The sequence below is a fragment of the Mus caroli genome, chromosome 12, assembly GCF_900094665.2.
Source record: "Mus caroli chromosome 12, CAROLI_EIJ_v1.1, whole genome shotgun sequence".
Classification (NCBI taxonomy): Eukaryota; Metazoa; Chordata; class Mammalia; order Rodentia; family Muridae; genus Mus; species Mus caroli.
In genome coordinates this window covers 66,710,365-66,735,187 of record NC_034581.1, presented here as the reverse complement: position 1 = coordinate 66,735,187, position 24,823 = coordinate 66,710,365, and the positions used below count along the sequence as shown (strand labels likewise).

General features: G+C 43.8%; 2 protein-coding genes across 3 annotated transcripts in view; one reads left to right on the top strand and one right to left on the bottom strand.

The window, feature by feature from the left end:
• Positions 1–8,362, top strand: part of Ccdc175 (coiled-coil domain containing 175) — a 76,293-nt gene extending 67,931 nt beyond the window's left edge. The window contains exons 17-21 of the mRNA XM_021178641.1: positions 511–613; positions 2,979–3,022; positions 3,691–3,874; positions 7,672–7,800; positions 8,303–8,362. Coding sequence (XP_021034300.1) covers positions 511–613; positions 2,979–3,022; positions 3,691–3,874; positions 7,672–7,800; positions 8,303–8,304 — 462 coding nt within the window. The 3' untranslated portion in view covers positions 8,305–8,362. The remainder of the gene's footprint in view (positions 1–510; positions 614–2,978; positions 3,023–3,690; positions 3,875–7,671; positions 7,801–8,302) is intronic.
• Jkamp (JNK1/MAPK8 associated membrane protein) lies at positions 8,196–24,720 on the bottom strand. Of its 2 annotated transcripts, none has more exons than XM_021179466.2 (7): positions 24,376–24,720; positions 21,090–21,181; positions 20,369–20,523; positions 16,347–16,553; positions 15,622–15,803; positions 10,774–10,850; positions 8,196–9,113 (listed from the first exon to the last, which is right to left on the bottom strand). In XM_021179466.2, the coding sequence occupies exons 1-7, from the start codon at positions 24,377–24,379 to the stop codon at positions 8,895–8,897; spliced, it is 936 nt and encodes a 311-aa protein (XP_021035125.1). In that variant the 5' UTR covers positions 24,380–24,720; the 3' UTR covers positions 8,196–8,894. The 2 variants fall into 2 exon arrangements, with proteins under 2 accessions (XP_021035125.1, XP_021035126.1); XM_021179467.2 differs by having other exon boundaries at positions 21,090–21,163.
• Positions 24,721–24,823: the final 103 nt, after the last annotated feature.

Below are 24,823 nucleotides of genomic sequence, written 5' to 3'. Positions count from 1 at the left end.
GACCTCACATGCTTTGTTTGTAAGAGCTGATATTTTTTCAGAAGGGTGCGTGGACTCTGAAGAGCTTTGGCAGCCTCCGTAACCCTGGACCACGCAACACACCATGCTGCCAGCCTTTGACACAAACGTGGGAGGAACTCTATCCACCTATCAAAGCGTCCCATTAGTCTCTTCTCAGAGAGAGACAACATCTACCCTTTACTAAAAGGATGAGATTTTTTTATTGCTACACTTTTGCACAAGGAACACTTGTGGATAGGAAGCTTTCAGGCAGGAGGTCTTTTAACCTCTTACTGCGTCAAGTCATATTCAAAACACCGTGTTTATTTATTTGGCTGGTGACATAGTAAGAAAGCAGAACCCTTTGTCTCCTCCCTTGAGTGGACATAGTCACAGTAGGACAGTCAGAGTCATCGTGAACCGTCATTATACACTGAGGATGACTGCATGGACATTTCTCTAACTCTGCAGAGAGCAGGCTCTGAGCAGTCACACCCCTTTCCTTTCCAGTATCTTGCCTACCTGAAGAAACAAATCAATGAATATGTGTCAAAGCAAGTAATAACTGTACAGCACTCAGGTGACCTCTCTTGGCAACTGATAGTTCAGCACTGTAAGTAATGTGTCACTCTTCCCATACAATTCCTTGATCAAATAGTTTTATTAATTTGCATATAGTCAAATGCATATATCTTAAGGTCGGTGAATTTTGAGGACTATACATACTCTGGCAAAGTGTGGAACATCGTCATGGTGGCATCTAGCCATAGTTTAAGTCAAAGCAGGCTCCTGTTTTAAGTCTGTGGTCTTACTAGGAGGGTTGTAGAACCTTTGGGAGGTAAGATCCCAGCTGATGAAAGTAGGTCCTTAGGAGCAGGGCTGTAAACGTTATAACCATCCCTTATTACATCCCCTACTCTCGGCTTTATGAGCTACCAAGTTACGTGGGGATCTCGACCACGCATTCCCATCACCACAGTCAGCTGCTCCATTGCGTCACAGCAAACCAGCAGCCGCTGAAGCTGTAGGCCCACATTGCCCCCTTCCTTAAGTTCCTTTTTATCAGGTATTTACTGCCACCTGCCCCTTTCCAGTTCATCTTACATCCCTCCTCCAGTCTCTGGAAGCCACCCAGATGGCTTCTAACACTAATAATTAAACAAAAGGAAATGACACAGTATGTAAACGTCTCCTCCTGGCTTTTCTGACCCTCCAAAATGGATTTTTTATGATTCCTTCATGAAGCCTGGTGTGGGTGCTCACACCTATAATCCCAGTACTTAGAAGGCGGAAACAGAGGGGTTGGTGTGAGTTTAAAAAAACCAGGCTGGACTACAAAGTAAGTTCCATGTCAGCCTAAACTAGAGTTGTAACCTGTCTCAAAACATCATCAAACACACACACACACACACACACACACACACACACACACACGCTTCGCCTCTGTGCTTTCTTGAGCCACAGACTGTCTCCCCTCTGGCGCAGTGCAGTGGTATGGGCTACACACACATCATCCGTTCAGCAGCCGAAGGACATTTGCCTTGTTCTTCATATATCACAGGTGAAGGAACTGGGGACATTCATTCAGAAGCATTTTAAAACTGATCTCTTAGGCAGTACTTAGAATGGCAGGGCTGGGCTGCAAGGCTAGTGACTGGGTGCCTTTTAAGAAACTGCTACTTTGCGGTTTGCTGTTCAAATTCCTCATCCAACTAGTGATGTGGAAAAGATCCCGATGCTGCCCGGAGACCCTCACCAACACTTGAAAAGCTGAGGGCAGTAAAAGCATTAGCACGTAGCCATTTGCATCAGTGTAGAATGGAATGGTATTGTGGTTTTTGTCTGCCTTTCCCTGCTGTGACCATCAGTTCATGTGGTTCTCGGCTGTCTGAAAATCATCCTTCTTGAACCATCTTGAACCAGTGAAGTATTTTGGTATAATAACTATCTCAGTGTGGGGCTGGATAGATGGTTCAGTAGGTAAGAGCCCTTGCCGCTCTTTCGGAGGACTGGAGTTCAGTTTCTACACTCATGTCAGGAAGTTTAAAGCTGCTTTCTCTTATACATACATACATACATACATACATACACACATACATACTCATACATACAAATTATAGAGATAGATATATAGGTATAAATATAGGTATAGACATAGATGTAGATAGATGTAAATATCCCCCAACAAATATCACAAAGTTAGCAGCTTAAGAGTTTTCTTGGCTCATGTATTGGTGATGTGATCGGAGCTCGGATATACCCTGCCTATTCCGTAGAACATTCTGTGTCTGAGAGCTTGGACCCTCCGAACTCCCACCTATTCCAATGTCTGGAGTTGATGTGGCTCTCAGATGTGGCTCCGGGAAACCGTTGGCCAGAGCACACCCTCATGGGCTGCACACAGAACATCTGGGCTCCAAGGGAAGCATCGCAGGAGAACAGTGGAAGCTCACAGTATTGACATGCCCTAGCCTTGAAGTCAGAGTGTCACCCCCACGTGACTGTCAGGTTAACGTAACTGTTCTAGAACAAGGAGGGGCTGCTGTTGGCACCAGGATGCAAGAGGCCTGAGAAAGCAGGTGCCGTGTCCACTCAAGTTTCTTACTCATTGTCTCATGAGCTTATCATTGAGCTAAGGTCTTCATGTATTCTGGAATTTAGTTCTCTTTCTATCTGAGGTTTGACTTATGATCTTTATAGTAACATTTTGCCATAAGGTCAAAATGAAGTAGAAGTTTTCTTCTCTGTCTCTCTGTCTCTGTCTCTCTGTCTCTGACTGTCTCTCTCTGTCTCTGTCTGTCTGTCTGTCTGTCTCTCTGTGAGTGTATGTGTGTGTGTATGTATGTATGTATGTATGTATGTATGTATGTGTGTGTGTGTGTGATTCTGGAAGTAGAAACTCTTAAAAAATAATTTAAAACTTTTAATTATTAAGATACTAATATTGTTTTATTAACTATTGCATTTGCACATTTCAGCACAGTATTCAGATCTGCTGTCAGCATTTCAGATCATAATTAAGGTGAGGGCTCTTTCTGCATTGTTTTGCATATCATGTCTCAAAAAGAATTGATCTACCATTTAAAAATGTGTGTGTGTGAGTGTGTGTGTGTGTGTATGTGTATGTGTGTGTGTGTGTGTGTGTGTGTGTGTGTGTGTGTATGGTGTTCCCCTGTGCATGTAACTGGTATGTATTCGTGTACATATGGACAGAATTGTTAAAATGCAGAAGGATGGTAGGGTGGTGTTCCCATCACAGCCGTTGTGCCAAACTTAACCATGAGATCTTAATCCTTTCAGAAACTATCTTCTTGCAGTATTGCTCAGTGTGACGGGTGGGCAGTCCCCTCTCCACCCTTCTTCTCTGCTTCTTCATCTTCCCTCTCTTTCCTTTCCTCCTTTGTCTTTGCAAGCTCACATACAATACGTCTGGTTTTCAGACTGTGCTGTGAACTCTAGGCTCACTCTATTTTACCAGCTGTTCTGCCTCTCCATCCCTCCTCCCTGTAGGTAGGAGAGGAGTCAGGTAGCTGGTTCTGAATCCAGCCTCTTCTTAGTCTCTAAAAGTTACTTTGCGTAACTAATGACAACTTTGCATACATAACATCACATCCGGAAACAATCCACTCAGCATGTTACTCATTTCATTGTAATTTGTATCCGCACACTCCCAAATGCTGTCCCTTTAAGGAACTGGTGGGCACCGGAGAAGACACTTTGCAAGAAATTAAGTCTCTGGTGGCGAAGCTGCAGTACAGGGATGAGAAAATCGAGTCCATCAGCACCTGGCTCCTGGAGGGATTCGAAAGGCTGCGTCGTCTTATGGAAGAGGACTCACCGACCAGCCTTAGTAAAGAGGACCTCCAGAAACTCGGTAAGGTAGCACTTCCAGCCACCTTCTAGTAACTAGTGACATCAAAATAAGGGGGTCCTCCGGGACCGGTCATCAGAGGAAGGTAAAGGACAGTGCTCTGTGGTGCTGGGCCTTCCACCAAACACCCTTCTCACTTTGGGTCGAGTTTGTCCGAACAGCTCGTCACTTCTTCCTTTCACTTGAGAAGATTTTCAAGAGAACTAAATTTTGTTCATGATTACAAAAAAGAAACTAGCTAATTTGTTTTTGAGATGGGAATCTTACTGTGGAGTCTAGTGTGGTGGGGACTCAGAATCTTCCTGCCCAGACCCCCTCAGTGCTGGGTTTATAGGCCACCACACCCGATTCACAAATGTTCTCTGTTGAAAAACAAAAACATGTGGTGCACATACATACCTACATGTAGGCAAACACTCGCACACATAAAGTAAAATCAAAATAAACCATTTAAACTAAAGAAAGACAAAGTGAGCTCTTCTATTTAGAGCCAATAAAATGTTACCGTCAACAAGCACTTACTGACCTCCTATCCTGAATCAAGCTCTAAGATACCACAGGGAATGAGATACTCCCTGCTCAAATGGGATTCACAGTCCAGTCCAGAGCTTGGCGGCTCCTCCCCTGACCAGGGCCGGATAGTGGTTTTGGAACTGTCAACACTGAAGTCTCTGTAGCAGGAGTCAGGAGTTGGGGCCTCTGAGGAGCCGGAAGCTGAGCTGAGCTCTGGAGGCAGACCCCCGGCTTGCCATAGCTCTCTGCCCTTCTCAGCTCCGGGGGCACGGGACAGAATGTGGGTGGACTCGGAAGCCAGGCCGGATTGTCCTCCTGCTGTTCATGCCTTTCTCACTTTTCCTGGTTGTAGAGTTAGAGAGACAACAAATGGCGGTTATAAAATATCAAACCCATATTGACTGTTCATCGGGTGTCTGGAATCTCCCCCTGTCCCAGAGAAGCGAGTACCACTTGACCCTTGAATTATTATTATTCCACCACCTTATAGCCAAGGAATCTCTCTGACTTGTGAATTGCTTGCAAGTCTCTAGAAGCCCTGGACTGCTTCCAGTTCTGCAGCTCTCTGCTGCCCTCTGTTGGACATAGTATATCAGTACAATCTTTCAGGTCCTACCCTTTCACACCCATTACACTAGCTTCATTACTGTACTGCGAATCCCTGGGCAAGAGAAGAGATGGTTAGACTTAATGGGCCTCTTCTCCTGGAGATAAAGGAGCGGAAAGCACACAGAACTGTCAGAGACAGGTGCAGATGGGAGCTGCCCAAGAGCCCCAAGTACAACTGGAAAGAGGAATCGGGTTATCAGAACGCTAGATTGAGAGAACTCACCTGAAAACTGTCAATTAACTTTGTACCTTTTCTGTTTTGTAAGCAGAGATGCACGTACGCGTATGTAAACCAAACAGTAACAGCACTGATTAGTTTTAAATTATTAAAAGTGTTTTGGGTCAAAGGGATGGCTCAGTGGGTAAAGGTCCTTAGCCATGGAGCCTGACAGACACCTGTGCCCAATACCTGAGACCTATATACACCCTACAAGTTGTCCTCTGAGCTCTGTATGCACTGACAAATGTGCTATACTCACCGCCCCCCCCATGCATGTGCATGGACACACACACACACTCACATACACACATACTCACACTCTCATACACACACACATACACACACACACACGCACATACACACATACACTCTCATACACACACATACACACACACTCACACTCTCATACACACACACACACACACACACACACACATACACACACACACACAGGGCGATGACAACTTTTAAAAGAACTTTGTTTCATAATTTCTTTCTTAATTTCAAGTCAGAATGAAAATGAATTTAAATATACTTTCTTGTATTTATTTGTATTTTTAAATCAGCATTCACAGTAACAGGTTCCTGTGTGCTGTTTCCATGCATAACTAGTTCTGGCTGAACCTAGTACTCAGGTGCTCCTCTCTCCCGTCTCCGAGACCCGCCCCCCCATGCCTTGTCCCCTGCTCACCCTGTCCATACAGGGTGCACTCATTTCCTCCTTCACATCACATGTGGTTTTGCTCCCAGTTCCCTCCTGTGAGGCCTCTCTGTCTGACTTCTACGGGCCCCTTTCTAGTTTCCTGCCACCTCTCCATCCCCTCTCCCACATGGAATGCACATTTAGAAAAGCGGAAAGCTTAGGATCTGCACAGAAGAGGTCGAGTCACACTTGATTTCCCAAGCCGGTGGCCCCACCTACTATTTCCACTTTCACTCATTTTCCTACAAATCTTATCACTTCTTTTTTTCTTTATGGTAGAATAAGGTTCAACCGTATCCACGTCCCACAATCCATTATCTATCCACAGATTAAAGGTTGAGGCTGAGTCCATCCCTTGCTCTTGGGAATAGAGCAGTGATAAGTGCAGATGTGTGCACATCTCTGTGCTAGGACATGGAACGGTACAGCTGAGTCATATGGCAGTTCTGTTTTTAAACACACATATTAGCCATTTGCATTTAAGAACTATCTGTTCAGTTAAAATTCCAACTCCCTTGAGCATTCGGTTATATGCAGGTGTTTTGTATTAATCAAATAATACATTCCTTGCAGAAGACCTTTGTAGATCATAACATGCTTTGAGAAACCAATTCTTAGCATGGTCAAAGTGGCCTTTTTATTTTATGATGGAAAAGTGACTCAATACTATTACGCCCATTTTTTGATCATTTAATTCTGAAAAAAATAACTACTTTTAATTTTATAGTTACAGTAGAACTAACATTACAGAGAGCAAAGTGAAATCATTTGTTGAATAATTCAAAGGATATCGTGAAAACCCCACTGTGCAAGCCCTGCCCCAGGAGGCTGAGGCAGTCTGGATCCAGAGGCTCAAGGTCACCCAGGGTACATCGTAACAAGACTGTCTTGGAAAAGCCACGCCTAACCAAACCAAACCAAACCCAAAATGCCCCTTGGGAAAACTAAGCTCTAGATAAGGGAGACTTTTAGGCCGGTGGTTCTCAACCTTCCACATCTAGGTTAGAAGGAAAAAAAAATCCACTTTGAGGCTGCATGCTAGACCAGCTTATCATGAGTATCCAGGGTGAGCTCAGGCACGTTTTGGTTTTTTAAAATTTCTACATGGCTCCAGTGAGCAGCCAAGTCCTTTAAATTCATAGTTTTGATAAATTAAACTCATCTAGAAGTCCACATTAAGAGAGTATTTTTGCCTTTCAAATTATTCAGGTCTGAATAGCAAAGTACTCTAGCCTTAAGTTGCAATGTGTCATGAAGACCTCAAACACGATGAAACCTGAACTAGGATGAGAGCTATTTTACAAATTTTATTATTTATTTTTATTATTTATTTATTTATGGCCCCCGATATCCTGAAGCGTGTTCTGTAGACCAAGGCTGGCATTTGATTTTCCAAGCCTGTAGCCCCACCTGCCTCTGCCTCCTGTTTTGCATATTTTTAATAAACACATTTTATCAAACTTTATTAACATGAATAATTAGCATGGCTATAACTTTGTTTCCATGAAGTAATTGAGTATCCCTAACAATCTCTGCCTTTGCAGAATTGTAACCTTTTTATCTTATGACTTCTCTTATACAGATTTTTTTTTTTTTTGGCTAGGACAGGACATAGGAAGGTAACTGTCAAAGGTTTCCAATGCAGTAGGCTCAGAGGTGGCACATCAGACATGTCACCTCTCACATGTGGATTCTTGAGCAACTCAGCATTTTAATATTCAGTAATAACCACAAAACCCAATTTTTTTCTTACAGGAAAGAAGCAAAAGAACCAAGAAATACTTCGCTTTTCCCCATCTGCTCATGCTAGGAGAATCACATTAAGCAGGATCTGCAAAATGATAAAGAAACAACCAAGAAGCCGGAAGAAGAGGCACAGGCCATGTGAGTGCTCTTAAGTTTGTTTTGTAGCATCAGTGGAAGCCTTCAGAGTTGCCATGAACAGACTTGGGGACTAACTTTTCAAATCACAAATGGACACACATGGCCAGATTTTTAGGCTAAGGGTCTTTGTTTCCATGGCTCTAACACGAGTCTCTCAAAGCCTTCAGAGTACGAACATGGCCACTTACCCATCCAAAACCAGCCACGGGGACCTTCTATGTATCTCATATTTCACTCTATCTCAGAGACTTCCAGTTATAAGATCCTGACTCAGAAATGTCATGACTGGAAAAAAGTCTCAGGATCAATAGAGTGTGGCCTATATATCTTGTTTTAAGAATATGAGAGAATGGAAGTGAGCATATTTATTCAGCAGACAAAAGAAATATGAGTCGTAATGTTTAACATTTTTAATTACTTCCATAATCACTGTAGCAAAAAAGAATTATCAGAACATTGAGTTATTTTACAGTTAAACTCTTTATTGTTTTCTTCTTTACAGGAACAATAATCTGAACAGATCTTCAACCAAACTGACTCTAAACAGAAAGTTCGTTATATAAATTATGCTTTATTTTTATAATATTACTAAACACTGTATTGGTGAAAATAAATAGCCATTGACAAAGACATCCTTTGTTTCTGTTTTTGCCATCACACTCCACAAGCACACCTGCCTTTGTAATTCCTCGAAGGTAAAAAGCCAAATGTATAGACAACAGAAGGCATAATGATGCCACAGCAGTTGAGTTCAGAATACACTTGTTAAAGGTTCTTCACAAAAAGCAGGGAGACACCATTAGCACAGGTGTACAGAAACATGGCCGTGCTCCAAAGAGCAATTACCCCTGCCTGTTTGGGCTTCCGGTGTGATAGCTAAGATAGGCATAGCACAGTAACAGGAGGCCCTGTAGTCTCCAAGTGTAACCACAAGGTCCAGTAAATCAAAAGATAAAGCACAAGCATTATAATACCTGGACAATCTTCTTCCCATGTATGAAAGAATGCTATTAATACATTTTAATTCTTCTTTACTTATTTTTAAGGAAGAATACTTTTCGGGATTTTTTTTTTTTTGGTTTGGCATTTTATATTCAATGTCCATTGGCCCCTTCTGAGAGTATCCTTGATGGTTCGGTAAATTTTGCAGTAAACAAGTAAAACAGAGCTGGTGTAGGTACCAAAGCCAAAAGCGGTAGGTCGTGTTCCAGCCTGTCCACTCTGGAGATGGAGACTATGCCATAGGCATGCAGTAGCCAGTGGCTGAAGAGAACGATAAGTCTTTTCTTCCTGACCAGGAGATCATAGCAGTTCTATGGGATCATTGGAAAGGAAAAGAGAAACAGATTAGCATACCCAGCTAAACCACTGCTCCTTACACACTCATGGCTGGGACTCTGAACTGGCCCAGTCCTCAGGTCTAGCCATCACACCGTCCACAGGGCCACACAGGCCCTCAGCAGCCATACTTGGCCTAGAGCCCTTCTCTGTGTTCTCGTCCATGTCACCATTTACTTGGGGAACATAAGTTTCCTGAGATAGACATGAACTAAAGAGGAAGTAAAGAGCATGCTCTCTCCATCCAGGCCCACTGCAGCTCCAGAGCCCTCACTCCCTGACTCTGAGGTCTCCGGTATCTGTCTGAATACACTCAAGACAACAGAAATGACTCATTTATTATCTGATTTTCTTTCAATCCTCAGTGCCATGTGATAACATGGAAAAACTTAAAGGATCAAATCTCTATAAAAGCAGCATCTAAATGTTCTAGTCAACACAGTGATGGAGAACGTTCAGTGGGTGACTCTTCACCTTTCCCTCACACGACAATCATTCATGGGCTCATCTAGCCTTGGACTGTCTGTCTCAGGATTCAGAGCCCTGTTTACTCCTGAGTACAGAGCTAACTGAAATATACCAACACCTTACAGAACAGACACACATGGGGGCAGAGAACCAAAGGAGTTTCAAGAGCTAGAAAAGCAGTGTTCATTTGTAACTATGCATATTCAAATATTTCAACACACCTTGACCTTTTCCTAGTTGAAGAAAAGTTAACCAATTTCCTATCTTCTCTAATTAATCCAGCTGCAAGGCTGATAACAATTACAAAGGAGCAATAAGCTGTCTACAACAGGGAAGGCTGAACAGCCACCATCAGAGCATTCCATTCGGTTCCTCCATTATCTACCTAAAGTATGGCCACACCTCACACTGTTACCAACGTATTGGAAGAAGTGGCGCCAACAGGCATCTCTCAAGAGTTAACATGTTTTCTCTGGTTGTCCTTTTGAACATAAGAAGTATGAAAACACACACGTTAAATGCCATGTGCGGCAGACCCGCCACAGCACAGCGTGGAAGGGTCTGAGCCTTAGTCCTTTAAATCCCGGGAGCTCTGCCCCAGATAGACCCTAGCAATGAGAGCTGCTGACGTGCTTAGTGGAAATGATGGGGTGAATGTGCTATCTTAAGATAAATAGGGGTTGAGAGCCACATAATCCGAGAGAGAATGACAGAAGAGATGCCCCGCACTGTCCACTGGTTAAAAGTCTCATGAATACACTTGTCCTGGGTAGGGATGCCAAATACAACATTACTTCTCACCAGGTGCTCATACTGCTAACTGCTTAATACCTTAGTTCCTTAAAAATAACATATTTTAAAAAGTGATGGTTCAGGTTAGAGACTGCTCCATTTTTACAAATTTTTCTTCATCTTGTTGGGTAAAAGCGCTGACTACTTCCCTAATTTCCCAAGGAAACATACAATGCAGCCCGCACAACCTCTCATAAAATTGACCAAGGAGATACAGGTAACATCAATTAGCCAAGAATCACTGAACCAGTTAGTGTACCTTACCATATCATATGTATTATTCCATTCAATTGTCAGCTTTTATTTAAAAACACACACACACACAAAACAAACAAACAAACAAACATAACAAAGGAAAACCAATTAATTTCCTACCTCTATTTCAGAAGCAGACATGTACACAGCCAGGGTAACCAGAGATAACACTAATATGATGTACGGGAAGGCGTAATCTGGAAAAGAGACAGACATTAGAAAGTAATCATGAGGCAGAACACAGCTCTTCCGGAGCCTTTCTCAGCCAGCTGGGGCCTGACAGCCAGTTCTCTGCGGATTACAAATACTTGTGGCCTTGTAGGCCACACAGTCTCTTCTCTACTCCCCAGCTTGTAGGTGTGATGTGCAATCAGCACAGAACACATGCCAGTGAGCAGCTCTGCCGCTGGTCTCATAAAATCTCAGAAGCAGATATCATTTCTACACAGTAACAAGTTTGTTTTTTTGAATTTTCTTCTCAATCTCTTAAAAATGTTAAACTTTGGCCACCTGTCAATAGCTCAGAGATGTGAGGCAGCTGAAGGATTCACTGAAAAGAATTAACTTCCCTCCCACGTGTCTAGGCTGCTACGAGCAGCTACGAACCAAACAAGAGGACTGAGGGACACCCAGTTCTTTGTGCTTTATGGTTCAGAAAAGGGATCTTGGTTGAGAAGACCAGAAGACCAAAAGAGTAATAACTCAGCTTTCACGGTCTTTAGAAAAGTTCATTTATTATCAAACGTTTTAGTTAATACTCCTTTGTCACACTGAAACCGTGGCTCAAGATTAAGTCCAAGCCAGAAGCTTGTGGCTGATCCCCTCGCGACCATCCCCAGTCCTTCTCTCCCCTAGGCCATTAATCCCCAGCACCTTAAACTACCAGATGTTGCCCAGTGAATTTTGCTCACCCTGCTGTATCTCCTTTAAAAACAAATGACTTATCCTTTTCCAAACTCCTACTTTGCTGTGAGGCCTGCGTGACTAACACAGCAGCCTGCAAATAAGAACCACTTGATGCGCCCTCCAAATGTGAGTGTTGGCTTGTTAGCAAAATGTGTGGAAATGAGGGAGTTATTTCTGCTACCTAAAGAAACACTTGCAATAGCTGTGATCTGGGAAGCAATGCTATCTGGCCACCTTCTTCTGAGTTAACATCCCAAACCTCCCCGATTCTATAGCTCTCCCCTTTCTTCCAGCTCCAAAGAGCTCCAGAAAGTTAAGCCAGAAGGATTGGACGCTTACTTGTAAGTTTACGTTTGAATTTGTGTATTTTAATTGCAGGACAAAATGAAACAAAAGCAGTACACAACGGCCAACCGGGCTCTCAGGTGAAAGTGATTTTCTGGCCTTCAACACACAAAGACTGAAGAGAACACCAGACAATAGCAGAGGAAGCCACGTAGGCCAGGGCCACCTGAGGCTTCTTAGGAGCCATGAGGAAACTCTAGCGGGCCAGACTTCCCAGGGGACTCTAATCTGCTTCCATTGAGATCCATCCCCACATAGAAGCCCAACATACTCAGGCTCGGGGTATCATCGGCAACAGCAGCGCCGGGCTCCTTTGGCCTCACCTCACTTCAGCATGGGGTGGGTTTGGCTGGACACGGTCTGGGGAGTCCTCAAGCCAGAAGCCAGAAGCAAGCAGAGAAACTTCTAACAGCAGTGCCCTGGATCCCTGATATCCTTGTGAGCCTTAGTCTTATACCACAGAGTCTGTACAATGGGATGATTGGGACTAATTGCCAGATGCCCTTTGACTGTCAAACAGTCCACTACAGAGCTGTCTCAAAGTGCCGGGCCTTCATGGCCTGAAGACGCTCATTAATACAGCAGATGAAGACACAAGCCCAGCAGAGACTACCGCCTCCTCGACCTTCTTATCCAAGGCAGCTTCCATGAGGGTGCAGACGGTCTCAAACTCCACCTTGTTCTCCTCTGGTAGCTCCGCATGCTTTGGCCATGAAGACCAGGCTCTTCCCATCAAACTCCTTGAGCTTCTGCATCCAGTACTTGCCAACGAGGCTGTCCCATAAACATCCATCTTTGTTCTCAGTATGTGCCCAGCTGCCCTCTGCTCTCACCAGAGTACAGAGTTTCCTTCATGCAGGACATGTGCTGACAGAGAAGCCAACTCCAGACTGAGAGATGTGACAGCCAGCTCAGCAGCTCAGAAAAGTGTCACTGCTTAGTGGAATCTCCAGGAATTCCAAGCCTTCGATTCTTAGGAGAAAGCCTCACAGAATCACTTATGGTTCACAGAGAAGAGCTCATGGCACTTCCATACAATGCTTTTGTGGAAACGTTTTTGCTGTTGGAGCATCTTGGGAGATTCTCAGAGGCAACCCTCAAAGTCAGCAGTGCCACAGACGGAACTGCATTATCTGGGCGTCAGCTCATCGCAGCTGTCCATGTTGAACACGGTGAACACAGAGTTCAAGGTTACTTCACTGCGTATTCTCAAAGAAGTCAGAAGAAGCTTGCCAAGGGGCCAAGGGTGCCACGCTGAGCTCCATCCTAACTCCAGACAAGCGCTTGCCTGACAAGCCTTCCCCTCACATACTGGAGAGGCTCTCACAGAAGCAGCCATATTCCTCCTGAGGGATGTGATCAGAATCTGCTCTAAAAGGGCTTGGTCCTGTTCAGCTTTTCCTGATTAATGTACTCATCCTGAAATTCCCTCATTTCTTCTCTTATTCTTAGTGTCGTCACCCTCGGCTGACCTTCAGTCTGAGGCTTCTCTTCACTTTCTTCTCTTCCTCTATTTTGTCTCTACCACCCCATCACTCACGTGATCTCCTATTCCTTCTCCAGACGGAGGGAAGCAGGGTAACTGTTAACTGTGTTTCTCGCTGCTTCTTTGACCCACCTCTAACTATTCCATTTGGTCTTCTTTGAGGCAGATCACTTTTATACTCCAACCATGGGTTCACCCTGGTCTACACAGCCAGTGAAGGCTCCACCAGCATAGAACTCGCAGGCAGGCTGCTCCATCAGCATTGTGCTTTGTGACCTCAAACAAGTCTTTGCCACAAGAAAGGAAGAACAAAGTCCAACACCAAATGGCCCAATCATGAACATATCTGCAACAGCCTGAGAGCTTCCTTCAGTATTTCAGTCAGACTTAGCAATGGTTCCCAAATTATCAATAAGCTCAACCTTGGTCACACCAATGCCTGAGTCCACCGGATTCGGAGAGTGCTCCTGTGGGTTAGGAATGTCAACTTTCAGCTCTTTACTGATGTCTATCTAAAGCAGGGTAGGCTGAGCTCGTCTGTGACTCACATGCAGGCACCTAGACATTGAGGGTGTGACTCAAAAGTGGCTGGGTGACAGTACTTAACTCCAGCCTAGACAGTCCCTCCAAACACCTACTATAAATTACTATCTATGACCTCTTGAAGATTCTGAATACTTAAAACAAATTCTCTTTTCCCAATCTACTTATTTCCACTTGTTTACCCATCTATCAGTTATTTAAAGACAAGGTTACTTTATCATATTTTCAGTTTATTACCAAACCTTTATTCAATTCGTTCCTTGCTTTAATAACGCCTGCCTTTGAAATGGCCCCACATTCCTAGCATCAGGCTGTGAGGCAGGCAGGCAGGCAGGCAGGCAGGCAGGCAGGCAGGCAGGCTATGCCCACTGCTGGTCCCCACATTCCTAGCATCAGGCTGTGAGGCAGGCAGGCAGGCAGGCTCTGCCCACTGCTGGTCCCAACATCCCTAGCATTAGGCTGAGGCAGGCAGGCAGGCTCCGCCCATTGCTGGTATCTCCAAGCAGATCCCCAGCTTGTCTCCTCTGACGATCCACTGTTATTTAATCCATCAAGTTATCTTTCCAAAATGCAAATCTGTTCATGTCACTCTTCTACATAAGTCCTTGTCGGGTCCCTGTGGTTTGAATGGGAATGATCCCGTTGGCTCAAGTGTTTGAATACTCCAGTTGGTGGTGCTATCTGGGATGTTGAGGAGGTGTGGCCTTGTCAGTGGTGTGTCACTGGGGTCTGACTTTGAGAATTTAAAGAGTAAGGCCATTTCTACTTCATCTCTGTTTCCTGCTTGCAGTCTGACATGTGAGCTCTCAGCTATTCTCGCTGCCATATCTATCCCCTGCTGCCACAATTCCCAGCCTCAATGGACTTGCCTTGGTCATGGTAGTTTATCACAGCAATAAAAACTAATAAAGTCCTAATATCAAAGCAAGCAAATAACCAGAGTGGGCTGAAGCTAACAGGGAAGGCTAGGAGCTGGATGGAGCTATGTGTTCTCAGACACTTTGCAACTAAATGAAGCATGATCTGTGAGCTGGAACATGAGTGACAGATCCCCAGGAGCCTCCAATTTCCTCTTAAACCAAATTACATTACTGAGCTGTAGAGTGCCCGTCCCTGCTTGGTCCTGGACCAAGAGATTTGTCCTCTGCTTCTTGGAAGACTTCTTAGAAAAGACACCATGCAACCTTTTTGGAAAATGGAAATATACTCAAAAGACCCCTCCTATGTTTCCCTGGCTATTTGGAAATCTCTGCTTTTGCTCCTAATGCTATGATTTAGCCTTATAACAATGATACTCCTATTCTTCTAACACAATTCAACCCAAAGTTGCTAAACAAATTATCTTAAGAGACATCTTCTTTAACGATTTGAAGAATAAAGGATTTTTGCAAGGAACCTTAGAAATCTAAGACAACAGCAAACAATACTTATTGACAACATAATTTTTCATCCATTATATATAAAGCTTTTTAAATTTTTATGCTCAGAATTTTTTAATCTTCCAGTTTAGTTACAAACTTCAGTTTCAATTTGTTGAGAAATTCTATTCCATTCTGTTTTTAATAACATTATGTTTCATCAGAAATCTATACTAAAGCCTACCTTTCAAAGATTAAAGGATGACTTTAAAGAAAGAGTTATAAAGTTTAGTTGGGAGGAAAACAGTGACTTTTCCTCATGAAACTTACATAAGAGGCCCCCACCGACCGCTTGCAGCACGGTCAGGATGGGGAAGAAGTAAAGAGCTGCGTAAATACTTTTGAAGCGGTCAGACTTCCCGAGTCCGCATGCGATCTTCTTCACCAGGAGAGGCCGCAGAAGCATCATTAACACCAAGCAGAACGCGTAATAAACAAACACGATGGTGTACCTGTAAAACAAGGAATTTGTGACATCGATATGTGCAGAACCTTTATCCTTGATGGTCTTAAATCAAAGACTTAAAAGGGGATTTAAACTCTGTTTCAACCACCCACTAAGATACTCAGCCTGGTGAAGAAGAACAAGCAAACACACACACTGTCTTGTTGGTTGTTTGTTGTCTGTTTATGAGACTTGGTGTATTTGAAAATATGTCTCCTAGCAGCCTTCAGATGAAGATGTAGAACTCTCATGCCTGCCTGGATGCTGCCATGCTCCTACCTTGATGAATCTGGACTGAACCTCTGAACCTGTAAGCCAGCTCCATTTAAATGTTGTCCTTATAATAAAAGTGGCCTTGGTCATGGTGTCTGTTCACAGTAGTAAAACCTTAATTAAGACATGATGTTTCCTCTTATTATACTCTGTATGCATCCAGAGAAGAAAATAATTTCTACTACCTCACCTGTAAGTTCACAATGATCAATCTTGAAATCAGTGAAATCTACAACCATTTCTTTCTCAGCAGTCTTGGGTCTAAGTAAATACTCACAGTGGGTAGACGGCTTCGTGAGTGCAGTGCACCGTGGTGACGTAATCTGGACTTGGGTTGTAAAGCATCGTGTACCAATCAGAAAGCATCAGAACACGGCAGGAACGGATGTAAAGGACGCCCACGGGATCACTCACGAGTAAGGTGATGATAGCTGCCATGGTGCATTCAAAGAGCGCGGTGATGTGCTGGAAAAGAGCACTGGAGCTGCAGGAACAGGACCGTGTCAGTCTTCAGTCGGGTATGTGGGCCGGACAGGGTTTCTCTGTGTAGCCCTGGCTGTCCTGGAACTCACTCTATAGCCCAGGCTGGCCTCGAACTCAGAAATCCACCTGCCTCTGCCTCCCAAGTACTGAGGTTAAAGCAGGTGTGTGTTTAAAGACAGGGCCCTAAATGTTTCCGTGACAATCCTGAAACTACACTCTTCAAAGTGCACAGAAGCTAATCACATCAGCACCTCAGACAACCCTGTTGCTACAGTCTGAAGGTCTGCCATTCTAAAAGATTAGTCTGTTCATGGAGGGAGTCAGGGCTGTCTTTGTCCCTTCTGCCATGTGAGGGCACAGAGAGAGAGAGAGTGCACCGGATCTATATCCTGGTGAGCCATTTCACAGTTTCCACAGATGCAAGCAGAATATTTCCAGAATAACAGGGTGTCATGGCTCATGGCTGTAATCTCAGCACTGGGGAGGCTTGGGCAAAAGGATTACCACAAAACTGTGATCAGCCTGGGCTACGCAGTGAGATACACGTAGGCCTAGACTACAGAGTGAGATCCTGTCTCAAAACATTAACTAATTAATTAATCGACAGCCTAATTATTATTTACCTAGTTAATTAGCTAGTCAATTATGTAATTAAGTACCTGGTTACTTAATTAACTAGTTAATTAATTTAATTAAAAACCTATGTGCATTATGTATACTCATGATGCCTGGGGCCTGTGGTAGTCAGGAGAGGGTATCAGATCCACTGCAACTGGAGCTATGGATGAGGGGGTTGGTGCCCTAGGACTGGAGCTCCAGACAACGTTGTAAGCCACCATGTGGATATTAGGTACCAAACCTCCATCTTTTGCAAGAGTAACTACTGTCCTTAACCACTGAGCCATCCCTCCCCTCAGTCACTTTTTGAAAGAGTAGAATCCTTGGGATTGCTTCCCTTGAGTATTTTCTGGATTCCAGTTACAGCCTTAGGGTCACTGAGAACTCCTACTGAGCAGCACTGGAATACCCCTGAGATAAGAACACTGCGTGCACAGTGTGAATAAGCACACGCTGTATGATCTGAGCGACACGGGCTCCTTATAATTCATACTTCTAGAGTAAAAGCCAAACCTACCTAACGACAGGAATCTCTTCATCACATTTCAATCCATCTAGAGTCAACCATGTGATCTTTGAAAATAAAAGTGGATTCCAAAACTCCACTTATAAAACTATGGTCATATACTGCATGGTGTGTCAGTCTATGAAGTCCACGTACATGACAGTGGCCCCACGGGTCTGTGTTCTCCATGTACCTTGTGGCTGTTGTGTAAGTGATGCCTGCACAGCAGCAGGAGCATTTAATGATACACTCCTCAGATCTGTGTCACTTCACCTGACCTCAAGATCTCTTCTGCATCTCAAGAAAAACCCTCCTTCCCACTGTTCTCTTATATCCCGGCATGGCCACGCTAAACTGCTTCCAGTTCCTCTGCACCTCCACATATATGGACAGGCTCTACCCTCTACCTCAAGACGTGTTTCATCTATGCGGATAACCTTCCGCTCTTTACCGTCAGCTCTGGAACTATGCCCTGTCGGAGCGCAGTCCAAAGAGTGACACATGGTGAACAATGCCTTGGGGAACTGTGAGCAAGGCTCCAGGGATAAAAGCAGAGGCCTCTCACCTCAGGCGCATTTTGTTCCCTGGGTTGTTCCTGGATGTGACTTCATCCCGTGACCCACATCTACATTTAATGTATAAGACATGTTACTCTCGTCAGATGTCAGAACATGGCTGTAGAACCTGATCTGGTCAGTGTGCCCTGAATCTGGATACGGCCTTCTGCCTTGCTTTCGTGCTTTCTCAGCTATAATCAGTGTATGTGCTTAAGCTGCCTGTGCTGAGGAAGGTCTGGAAAGGGCTGCTGTGTTAATATCTAGTATGTGCCTACTGGGGTTCATTTACATGTTTTTCTGACCTCAAATGCTCCTCCTTGAGTCATTGCTTCCTTTGTTACATTCGTGTATAAAAGTACACTGAAGCTGAAGTCAGGCTGCAGGTTGCCCCACTCTTCCAGCTCCTCGGTCCCAGACAGCTGACAATGTCCCAGCTTTATGAATGGCCTATGACACTCCTCAGCCCCGAGCCTCTGGACCCAGCCTTCCTCCTCTGTCAGTCTCCCATTAGTGTTCATTTTTCAGTCACACCACGTTCATTTCTGCCTCTGTAATGTCAGGCAGCAAAAAGGGTTTAGAGAAAGTAAAACCTCCAAAGCAGGAAAAACTCATGTAAGTGAAGAATTAACACTACTAAGGCTCAAGCCGGGCGTGGTGGCGCACCCCTTTAATCCCAGCACTCGGGAGGCAGAGGCAGGCAGATTTTCTGAGTTCGAGGCCAGCCTGATCTACAGAGTGAGTTCCAGGACAGCCAGGGCTACACAGAGAAACCCTGCCTCGTAAAACAAAAAAACAAAAACAAAAACAAAAACGAAAAACAAAATTAAACAAAACAAAAAAACCTACTAAGGCTCAGACAGCTAAGGAAGACTGCCTCCCCCTAGAGGACCAGGAACATGTTTGTCAAGAGCCTCCACAATCTGGCCTCCGTCTACCTTCAGTATTACCTTTCCTTCATTTACAACCTACCCTTGACCACTTCAGCTCACATGACCCTCCACATCACCAGTCAGTCTTTCTTCTACCAAAACACTCTTAGCTTTTCTCCTTAAGTCTTTTGGATCCCATTAAGGCATACTCTTTCTCTTGATTCTCTCTGATTCCTAAGTGTTTTGTTGACAAGAGTATTTCACTACATCTCTAAGATAGGTTTATATTATCATCAGATACCAGTCTGCCTTCTCTACTTCTTCTATCTCTTCCTTTAATTTTCCAAACATAAATTACACTGTACCAGAATTTTCCCCCAATTAATTTAAATATTAATACAAGAAGCCTGTGATTGGGCAGTGGAAAAGGAAGGCGGGCAGAGATTTTTAGAGAGAGGAAAGAGAGAAGGAAGGAAGATGGAGAAAGAGAAAGACGATACAGATTCCGTGTGGCTTTAAATAGCCACAGGTAGCTATGAATATCTTATAAGGGATGGATAATTATAGGACAATTTGTCTTATCTAGGTGGGCAATTTATATCAATATTAATTGGCTCTGAGTTCACTGTGTGGCATTTTGTGGGATAAGAGTCTACTGATATAAATCTGACATATGAATTACAAGCCTCTAGAGTTTTGATTTTACAGGGTTACTGGGATTTGGGACCACTGACCACAGCAGGTGGATGGCTGGGAATGTGAGCAGAATCCGCAGCAAGAGCCATGATTGGTCTTAGCATGAGGCTAGCCATGGAGGCGGCAGGGTCGCTGGGCCAGCGATAGCTTGGGATGGTGACATTTTTTAATACTTCCGGCAACATACACTGCTCAATAAATGCGCCAACAGTGCATTGGTCAGCTTTCATAATCATACTAGATCGTTATCATTAAAAAGTTATAAAGTATTTGTTCTAAAACAGTAATAGCCTGTGACTATACCCAACTTTTGCAGAAACTCCGTATTATCATTGAGAAATAATGTTCTTTCAAGAGCCCTGAGAGAAACATTAAGGAGAACATTACTAACGCACACTAAGACGTGCCCTATTATTGCTTTCTTATTACAGGGAAGAAACAGAAAGAAAAAGAAAAAGAGAAAGTTGTCCCCTTTGAAACAGGCTGAGTCACAGAAGACTGTGACTTGACATGACAATAAGTCGTCCTTCCCCCGGCATTAGTCTAGGCAGATACAATCACACATGCTCACCTCTTTTTCCCCGAGTACCATTCAATGAAGAACCAATGCAGAACAAGGGGAAGCATAGCCATAAAGCCCAGATAGAGCCAGTCGTAAAGTTCTGGGGACTCTGTGCAAGGCTGACAGTACTTCTGTGCATTGGTCCTCTGTCCTCTTGGGCATACCTACAACAGGTATAAATACTGTTTTATACACAAATACTGTTTTAGGATCATACTATAAGGGAGTCCACTGTATTTTAATCATCTTAGTATGCATGTGTAGCTTTTGAAAATTAACAAAGAAAACCAAACCTATAAGCAGAATAAGAAGAAATCCCAAAGAGAAGCCACTTCAAGAAATCCACATCACCTGTGCTATGTATAAAATGCTAATGAAGAGTCTTTTCATTTCATTGCTAAAGTAGCTAGCTAATATTCAGTGAAAAACCTTGTCAGTAACGTCATACAAAGACTACTGCACAAGTATTCTGGAGTTGGCATGTTAATTCACTATGCCAAACACTTTGCTAAATTACTAAATAGTACTTAGACATTATAAAGTATCTTTTAATATCTGTGACTATCAAGAAAGGTTTAATATAGTTATCACCATGCCAATATAAACAAGGTTTTTATTAATACCATATTCTTATACATTCATGAATATATTTAACAAAAAAAAATCTACATGCACAATGTTTCCAGAACAAACAAATCTTACAATGAAATAATATCAACATAGGACTTACCCCACATTCTCCATAGATTTCACTTGAGCCATTTTTAAATAATAGGGTCTTCCCACAGTAGAGTCCAAGGCATGCTGGTTGAATATCGACAGCTTTTTAAAAACAAATGCCAGTATAGTAACATCTTTTGTGATTATAAACAAGAGTAGCCTGAGAACAGCTGAAGTAACTGACGACAAATATCTCAGCCTCACTTTAAAAATACGTAACAGACAAGTCTTGACGCACTGTCACACTGTGACGGCACGGAAGTTATACTTGCATCTCGCTGCTCACCTGGAGCCTCCTATTCCAACCAGCACAGCAGGTTCTAGCCCCAGACATCTAACCCTGAATCTTCCCAATGGCTCTAGGAAGCCAGTCCCTATGATTGGAGTTTAGAGTTTCATTGGTTATAAGGTCATAAGAACAATTATTTTATTTTATTTTTGAAATCCCTGATAGGGGCCAGAGAGGTAGCTCTGGTAAAAACGCTTGATGAGGACACCTGACTAACTCAGGACTCTTGACTTCTAGAGCCCATGGTAAAGAGGACTCCAGAGAGCTGTCTCCTGACCTCAATGTGTGGGCTGTAACAGGCACACCCCAGCCCCATGCCTCTCATACACCATACACAAGCACACAATTTAAAAAATTAATTAAAAGAAATCACGGGGGCTGGAGAGATGGCTCAGCGGTTAAGAGGCACAGACTGCTCTTAACCAAAGGTCCTGAGTTCAAATCCCAGCAACCACATGGTGGGTCACAACCATCCTTAATGAGATCTGATGCCCTCTTCTGGTGTATCTGAAGACAGACAGTGTACTCACATACATAAAATAAATAAATAAAACGTAAAAAAAAAAAAGAAAGAAAGAAAGAAAAGAAAAATCACGGATAGAAGGCCACTTGTAGTGAGAATTCTGGAATTTTTTTTTTTTTAAACATCAAAATACTATGCTTTCATTTTAGTCTCAGGCATGGGATGTAAGGCTGCTTCACAGCAGCTGACTGTGATTTGCCTCAGGCTCTAGCAGAAAGTTCCTGCAGTTGTGTGACATTTAGGATTCTGGAAACTCTTCAGAGAGTAATGGTAGGGCTCTGAGAGGCAGGGTAGGGGTGGTTTGGTCCTTCAGGAGGTTTGGGTGCAGTTAGTGGCTATGTTCAAAGAAGAAACAAGAAGAAATTCAAGGAGCTCTGTTCCCCTCCCCCATCCTTCCTTCTCTCCTATCTGGTGGCAGGGGGTGAAACTGGGAGAAAGGAGGGCCAGAGAATGTATGTCGGGAAAAAGAATCTGCAAAGCAGCAAAGGCCAGCTACAAGCAAAGAAGAAGCAAGAAAAAAAATTAATTCAGAAATCTTTACTATCTACCCCACCCCACCCGGCCTGTGCATCTTTCTCTCCTATCTATTGATAAGGGGGGTAAAACTGGGGGACAAAGATAAGAAAAAAAGAGCCCACAAAGTAGCTGGTCTTTACCAGCTACAGTCACTATTCTTCATTTGGCCAAATAGAGACACTGGGCACACAGACTCATTTTTTATTCATAACAGAAATGCTGAATTGTCCACATTCTGAAAAGAGAATTTCAGAGCAGAAGGTAGGTCTTTAAAACAAATCAATTCCCCTCCATATAAAAGCATTAGCCTAGTTTTTATTATTTTTGAGGAGAACAAGGGTAAATTCCATCAGTGCTGGCACTGAGCTTCTGGCCAATTACTTGAGAACAATCAATTTCTTGCAATCAATTTCTTAAAGGGATGAGGGAAATTAAAAACAGCTCTTTTAAGACAAAACCCCAAGAATCTCCAAATTATCTAAGACTTCATCTAAGAGAAATTACTCTTCTGTATCAGTGACACCTGATTCTCCACACCATATCTGGAAAATGCTGCTCAAAGCCACAAAGATACTCAAGAGGACGATGGCAGTGAGGCTGCCTTCTGTAAGAATCTGCCATATGCTATGAAATGAACCCAAAACAATGCTGGCCTACGTGTGAATTTACACATTTTATTATTGCTGAACAATAATTTCCTCAGATTTTTCATGTGGAGACTCTGGTTAAAAGACCCTTTCTCCTTTCAAATTCCTGGAGACCAGTTTTGGGGTTTTTTGGTTTTTGGTTTTGTTTGGTTTTGGGTTTTTTTGTTTTTTGTTTTTTGTTTTGGACTTACGTTGCTGAGGGAAAACAGAAAAAAGTCTGAAATGTCTCATGTTTGATATTTTCACCATACCAAGTATCTGACATCTTTAAAAAAAAAACATTCTTCTTTATTTTATAATCTTAAAAACAAACTTTTATTATTATAGTATTGTGTTTTCATGTGTATTTGTGTTTTGCCTGCATTTATGTCTGTGCACCATGTACCAGCCAAGTGCCCACAGAGGCCAAAAGAGGAAAGTCAGGAAGGGATATAGGATCCATTGAACTGCAGTTACTAAGGGTCCTGAGCCGCTGTGTAGGTTCTGGGGATCAAACCCCACGAAAAGCAGCAAGTGCTCTTAATCACTGGGCCACCTCTCCAGCCAATCCTTAACACCTTTTTTTAACGCAACTGAACTGTAATGAGAAGGAAGTACCTTCTCCATGGGCTTTGCGTCTAAAAGATCTCAAAACCAAGGCCAACAAACCAAAGCTCATTTACCTAACAAGACGAATCTGTACAACCTTTCATAGCCTTTGGTGAGCTATAGCTAAAATGTTGTCCTTGGTTTTTTCTGCAGCAGTCTAGACCCTTTGTGAAAGGCTTAATGTATTTACATTTGATGTCCAGTGTAAAAGTGCACGCCTTTCAACTCAGCCCTATGGAGGCAGAGGCAGGTGGATCTCTGCGTTCGAGGTTAGCCAGGTCTACAGAGCAAGCTCCAGGTCGACTAAGGCTACAAGGACAAACCCTGTCTTGAAAAACAAGTATTACATTTGAGGTTGAAAAAGCAAGTATCGTAGCAATTAGCTTCTGCTTCCTTGTCCTGTTCTAACTCTGCTTCTAATTCTAAAGTCAAGCACCAGAAATGCTTTCCTGGACAAGAACAAAGGGACTGAAGGAAGGAACACAGGAAGAAGGAACACAGGAAGATCACAACAAAGCCTCAGCCTGTAATTCTGCACACGCGCTCTTCTCCAGCCATTCTGGAGCAGACTATCCTAACACCGAGAGAAGTCAGAGCCTGGGCTCAGCGCAGCCAAGGGCCAGGCTGCTCGCTGCAGCAGAGCTGTCGGCCCGGAGGCGAGCCCAAGACAATGCGAGGAAAAGCAATAGGAAAAAAGGACAGAGACACGCCCGCAGACTAATCGACCACTTACCCATTGGCCACACTAGGTTCCCCTGAGAAGCCGGGGATCAGCGGGTCCGAACGCAGCGCCCGAACATCCGGGCCACAGCGCTCCCAGCCGCTCCGCCTCCCGCTAGCCTGGCAAGCGCGCTGGAACCCCGCCCCTGCTACATTCGGCTCCGAGTCCCGCCCCACCACCGCTTCCCCTGCTAGGGGTGTCGGGGGGTGCACGCGGCAGACTTCCAGGTCTAGGATTCCCAGAAACCTAGTTTCCTAATCTGGGCTTGGAAGCCCCTCTCTCGCTTCCGGGTTTGAGCTCAGAGGCTCCACCTTTTCCGGGTCCAGACTCAGGTCTCGTCCCCGCCCTGCCTCCAACTTGAACTGGTCTCCACCGCCTCCAGTGTCTCTTGGAAGGGGCCCTGAGGTCCCGCCCCCGTTTCCTAGACGAAGCTCGTAGCCCCGCCCACCCCGTGCATTCA